Genomic DNA, 6089 nt, shown 5'->3' on the forward strand with positions numbered 1-6089 from the left:
AATATAAAGATTTTTCAATCAATCAAGAAAAAAAAATAGTTTATCTAAATTATTGAAATCCCAAGCCAAAAGATAAATTTTCTATAGAACAGTTTAAATTTTGAACCCGAAAATATGAATTCTTAAAACACCTTTTGAAATTTTTTAAAACCTTTGAAATGTTCTTAAAAGTTTGATATATTAAAAAAAATGTAATATATTGTTGAAAATTCAACTGATTGGTTGGAAATTAACTTTTTTGTTAAAAATTAATATTCTCGGGTTGAAAATGGTTTTTTTTTAGAAAATTTGTCTTTTTCACTTGAAAATTTCACAATTGGAAGAAAATAAAACTATTTGATACAAAATGAAATTTTTTTATTGAAAATTAATTTCCAACTAAAATGATGAATCCTAAACCAAAAAAAAATAAATAATAATAATGATTTTTACCAAAAGAGTTCAACTCTCAACCAAGGATGCTTCTTAATTTTATACTTCAAAATGTCCTTTTAGAGAAAAAATGATAAAATCTATGTGCTTTTGATAAATGGCATCAACATTTTTTTTTTTTGCAAAAAAACTAAACTTTTTCAAATTTTTGACCCAGGGAAAAGAATTTGTTGCTTGGTATCCGAAAAAAGTACAAAAAAATTGAAATACAAAAAAATCTCCTAATATTACAGATAATTTGTGATTTCCAAATTGGAAAATTCTCGATAAATAATGTTCAGGAGATTTTAAAATTACCGAATTTGAAAGTTCCGGATTATTGATAATCCTCGAAATAAAATTCCTGAATAAAAAAATGGGGGTTTAATCAATATTATTTATTTAATAAAAATACAAAAATCAAATATTCTTATTAAGGAAAAACTATTTTTTAATGTTTTAAGTTTTTCGAAATTATTGTTTAAATTTAAAATAACAATTAATCTATAAAAATAAAAAATGAAATAAATTTACGCACACGTGCGCTTCGAACAAAAAATAATCTCTCTCTAAACTTTTTCACCGAACTTAAAAATTATATTCAATTAAATTAAATCATTTTTATCACTTTATATTTTCCAAACAAAGCAGGATTCAATTCAACACTGATTATCTCGAAATTCCTTTTTAATTACAAAAAATTTAATTAAGAGAGAATGATTTTTGAGAACTTTTATTGTAATTAAAAAATATATTATGTAATTAAATTTTTATTTCCAAAAAAACAAATTATGAAGGAAAATTGACAAAAAAATGCACAACTTTTAAGCAAAAAGATAAATTTTTAACCAAGAATATTAATTTTCTATGAAAAAGAACGAATTTTCAAATAAAAATAAATTATTAAAATTGTCGGTTAGAAAAATTAATATCAAACAAACGAAAAAACGTATTTTCAACAAAATGAGACAATTTTATTTTAAATATAAGAATCGCGAATCTCCGTGATTTAAGATTATAAGATAATTTCGAAAAAAGAACTTTATCAAAACGTTAAAAATTAAATAATTTCCTAATACAATTTTTCATATTCAAATTCAAAGAAATTAAAACTGTATTATTTCTGATAAAAAGCGCTAGAAATTGAAAAATTTCAGATTGAACTTTTTTTAAATGGACAATTTTATAAGAAAAGAGTTCAAATTGTATCATTTTTTTATTTAAAGCGTTTAAAAATGAACAATCTTATTCTGAATTGAATATTTTCGAACCTGAATAATTTAAAATTAAAATTTCGCATACAACTTTTTTCTGAAAATATTTTCTTGAAAAATTAACTATTTCGTAAAAAATTTACTTTTTCTTTAAAATTTTTTATTTGATTTTGAAAAATGAACTGAAATCTTTTCTGGTTGAAAGTTCAACTATTCTGTTAAAAAGCTTCCTTTTTGGGTAAAAAAATTGGTCGTTTTGGATTGAAATTTCAATTTTTTCGTAGAAACTTATTTTTTCGTAAAAAAATTAAGTTTTTGATCTTGCAGAGTCGACTGGAATATTTTTTGGATGAAAAATAAACTTTTCTTGTAATTAAAAATTATTCTGCTTGAAGAGAAATTTAATCCTATGTTTTTAAAAAAATAAAAGTGCAACTATTTTTTAGAAAATTTAACAATTTTGTTAAAAAGCCATCCTTTTTGATTAAAAATTCCTCTTCAGATTATAAATTCCATTTTTTTTTCGTAAAAAATTATTCATTGTTTACAAATTTATATTTTAATCGTGAAAACTTGATTTAAATCTTTTTCAACCGAAAATTCAATTATTTTTTTTTTTTTGTCGAAAATTTATATTTTTGATTTAAAAGTTCCTCTGTTCTAGAAGAATTTTTTTTAATGAAAATGAAATTTTTTGTTAAAAATCGTTCTTCTTTGCTCGAGTATTCAACTAATTTTTTGAGAGATTTGGTTGAAACACTTTGTCAAAAAATCATTGCTTTGTGAAAAATTTATATTTTGAGTTGAAAATTCATGTATTTGGCTGAAAGTTTAATTATTTTCTTGTAAATTAATTTGTTTAATTAAAAATTCAACTACTGGGGTAAAAGTGAAATTAAAATGTTAGTTTTTTTTTATTGAAGCATAGATCTTTTGTTGAAAATGTATCTGTTCAGTGGTAAATGCTTTTTTTTTTAATCCAGTTTTAAACAGAAAATTTAACTTTTACTTTTTAAAGATTGATCTTTTTTAGTTGAAAATTCGCCTCATTGGGGGAAAAAATAAATTAAGTTTGAAATTTCATTTTTGTTCGGTGGAAATGCATCAGTTTCATGGAAAATTAATTTTTTGCTCAAAAGTCACATTTTTGGTTTGAAAATTCAATTTCTCTCGACAAATTTTGTCTTCTGCCTTGAAGGTTCAATAATTTCGATAAACTTTTATTTATTTTTTGAGTGAAAAATCTATATTTGTTGTATAAATTTCATTCTTTTCGGATTGAAATATAAACTATAACACTTTTTTTTCTGAAATTTGTGATTGTAATTGAGAAACAAAAATAAACACATTCTCGAAAGAAATTCCCTGACTTTAAAGGATTTTCTTTTAAATAAAAATTTTAAAAATTCCCCTCCAAATAATAAATTCACTCTCATTTCCCGATTTTCCCGGTCAAACGGCCCGTCTGAGCTTATTCCGACAGAAAACTTCCTTATAAAATAACTGACCCTACTAGAAATCTCTCTATATAAAAAAAAAATCCCGTCTCACGATCTTTGTCGCCACTAAACTCCGAAACTACTTGGCCGATCTTGATGAAATTTTGCATACTGTGTGTAATTTGGTCCAACTTAAAGGATAGGATACTCTTTATCTCATTTTATTACCTCAATATTTTTTTATTGCAAATTAAATGTGTTTATTTGTAAGTTCTATAAGTTTCTAACAGATGGCGGTGTTAGTTTGTTGACAATAAAATGAAGAGATGTTGTCATACCTCTCGAGAAATCCATCTCTCATCGTCGTCAGTCGGTCCTGGAGATTCTCCATGATGCTACCCTCGCGACTACTTGCCACATCAGTACTGGAAGACCCCATAACACCCTCGCTTCTTGCACTTTCGGCGGCAAGTCGAGCTTTCCGACGTTTGCTCGCGATAAGGGCTTGAAGAGGACTCGCCTCTCCAACATGACTAGATTCAGTTTCCATCGGGACAGTCTCAGGCGTGGAATCGAGTAGACGACTCTCAACAGACTCCGCAGCAGCAGCCGCACTTGCCGACGCTGCTGCTGTCTCTTTTCTCGAACTCTCAATTTTCTGGCATTTTAATTCTCCTTGTCGCATACTTACATCACCTTCCGAGGCTTTACTCGTTGTGGCTCGAACTTCAATTGCGGCATCAACATTATCTGAAATTAATCAATAATAATGCCAACGGATCGCTTATGGCAAGAATTGCGTACATGGTGTTCCAACAATTCCTAGGAATAAAATTGAAAGGTCTTCTCTAGGGTTGCGAGACTTAAGAAATCAAGTTTTTCCAGGTCTACTTTTCTTTTTTTTTTAATCGAATGATTTTTTGCATTTTTTATTGGTCAACAATTTCTAAAGACAGGAGAATAATGAGGAAACAAATTCTTGATTTTCTGCGAACATTGCTCGTCTTTGTGAAATCTTTGGGAATATTTTTCAATCATTGTAAAGTCTTTGAAATCTTTGAAACTTTTTTAACCATTGTGCAATTTTCAAATCTTTATGAATTCGTTAAAATATTTAAAATCTTTATGAAATCTTTAAAATATCTGTGAAATCTTTTTGAGTCTTTGTGAAAACTTTTGTGTTCGTTGGAAATTATTAAAATCTTTTGAAATCTTCTCGAATTTTTTGAAACATTTTAAAAATACTTAAAAACTTTTAAATGTTCTGAAATCTTCGATATCTTTTAAAAAAATGTAAATTCTTGAAACCTTTTTAAATCCTTAAGGATTCTTTGAAACATTCGTAAAATACGTCAACTTTAAAAAAAAACTTGAATTATCAAATAAAAAAGATAAATTTTCAACAAAACACATGAATTTTCAATTAAAGGGTTGCATTTTTAACTAAAAAAATACCAATTTTCAATTAATAAAAAAAGAAGAGATATATTATCATCCAAAATTTTTACCTTTCGAAACAAAAAGATGAATTTTCCATAAATGTAAAGATTTGTCAATCAATCAGGAAAGAAAAAGTTGATCTAAATTATTGAACTTCCAAGCCAAAAGATAAATGTTCTGTAAAATAGTTTAAATTCTTAAAACAATTTTTCAGTTTGTTTAAAAACCTTTGAAATATTCTGAAAAAGATCATTTTTAATTTAAAAAAGGAAAAGTTAAATTTTTAGTAAAAAAAAAACAACAAATTTTCAACTAAAGTAAGGAATTGTCAACTAAAATGATTAATTGCCCGATAAAAAAAGTTTTCAATAAAAATATAGATTTTTTAGTTAGGAGAGACAAAAAAGTTTATCCAAATTGTTGAACTTTCTAGTCAAAAGTTAAATTTCTGTAAAAAAAGTTTAATTTTCAACCAGAAAATATGAATTTTCAACAAAGTAGTTAAATTTTTAACTGAATAATTGAACTTTTAACATAAAAGATTAAATTGCAGTAAAAAATTAAATTTTAACCGAAAAAAGCAACAATTTTTAACAAAGTAGTCGAATTTTCAACTAAATTAATGGATTTTTTCAACCAAAAAGACGAATTTTTAACAACAATTTTTCAGCTCAGAAAAAAAGATGATCCAAATTTTCTGTAAAAAAATTGAATTTTCAACCATAAAATGTGAATTTTCAACAAAACAGTTAAATTTTTAACTAAATAATTAAACTTTTAACAAAAAAGATTAATTTGCAGTAAAAAATTAAATTTTAACTGAAAAAAGAAACAATTTTGAACAAAGTAGTCGAATTTTCAACTAAATTAATGGATTTTTTCAACCAAAAAGACGAATTTTCAACAATTTTTCAGCTCAGAAAAAAAAGATGATCCAAATGCTTTAACTCCAAATCCCAAAGATAAATTTTCTGTAAAAAAGTTTAATTTTCAACCGAAAAATATAAACTTTCTGACAAAAATAGTGTAAATTTATTAACAAAAAGATTAATTTCCTACAAAAAAGAGAAGAATTTAAAAAAAAAAACATAATTTTTTCAAAAAAAAAAATATATATATAGTTGAATTATCAACTAGAAAGGATCAATTTTCAATTAAAAAAAGAAAAGTTAAATATTTAGTCTAAAAAATAAATTTCAACAACAAAAAAAACAATTTACAACCAAATTGTCCCATTTCTTAATTTTTCTGCGAAAATACGTCGTCTTTGTGCAATCTTTGAAATCTTTTTAATATTTGTGAAATTTTCAAATTTTTATAAAATCTTTAAAATATTTGTGAAATCTTTCTTAAGTCTTTGTGAAAACTATTGTTTTCGTTTGAAATCATGAACATCTTTTGAAATCTTCTCGAATTTCTTGAAACCTTTTGAAAATGCTTAAAGCCTTGAAAATGTTCTAAAATCTTTGATATCTTTTTAAAAAATTTAAATTCTTGAAATCTTTTTAAATCCTTACGGATTTTTTGAAACACTTGTAAAATCTTTCTTTAAATGTTTTGTGTATTTTATTGATATAAATATGAA

At 24.6% G+C, this 6089-nt stretch overlaps 1 protein-coding gene across 2 annotated transcripts in view; it reads right to left on the bottom strand.

The window, feature by feature from the left end:
- The window catches only part of LOC117177939 (DDB1- and CUL4-associated factor 6-like), an 87046-nt gene that overhangs the window by 27080 nt on the left and 53877 nt on the right, over positions 1 to 6089 (bottom strand). For both annotated transcript variants that reach the window (XM_033369063.1, XM_033369064.1), the window contains exon 10: positions 3403 to 3814. In XM_033369063.1, the coding sequence (XP_033224954.1) occupies positions 3403 to 3814 (412 nt within the window). The remainder of the gene's footprint in view (positions 1 to 3402; positions 3815 to 6089) is intronic.

This window comes from Belonocnema kinseyi, chromosome 8 (genome assembly GCF_010883055.1).
Source record: "Belonocnema kinseyi isolate 2016_QV_RU_SX_M_011 chromosome 8, B_treatae_v1, whole genome shotgun sequence".
Classification (NCBI taxonomy): Eukaryota; Metazoa; Arthropoda; class Insecta; order Hymenoptera; family Cynipidae; genus Belonocnema; species Belonocnema kinseyi.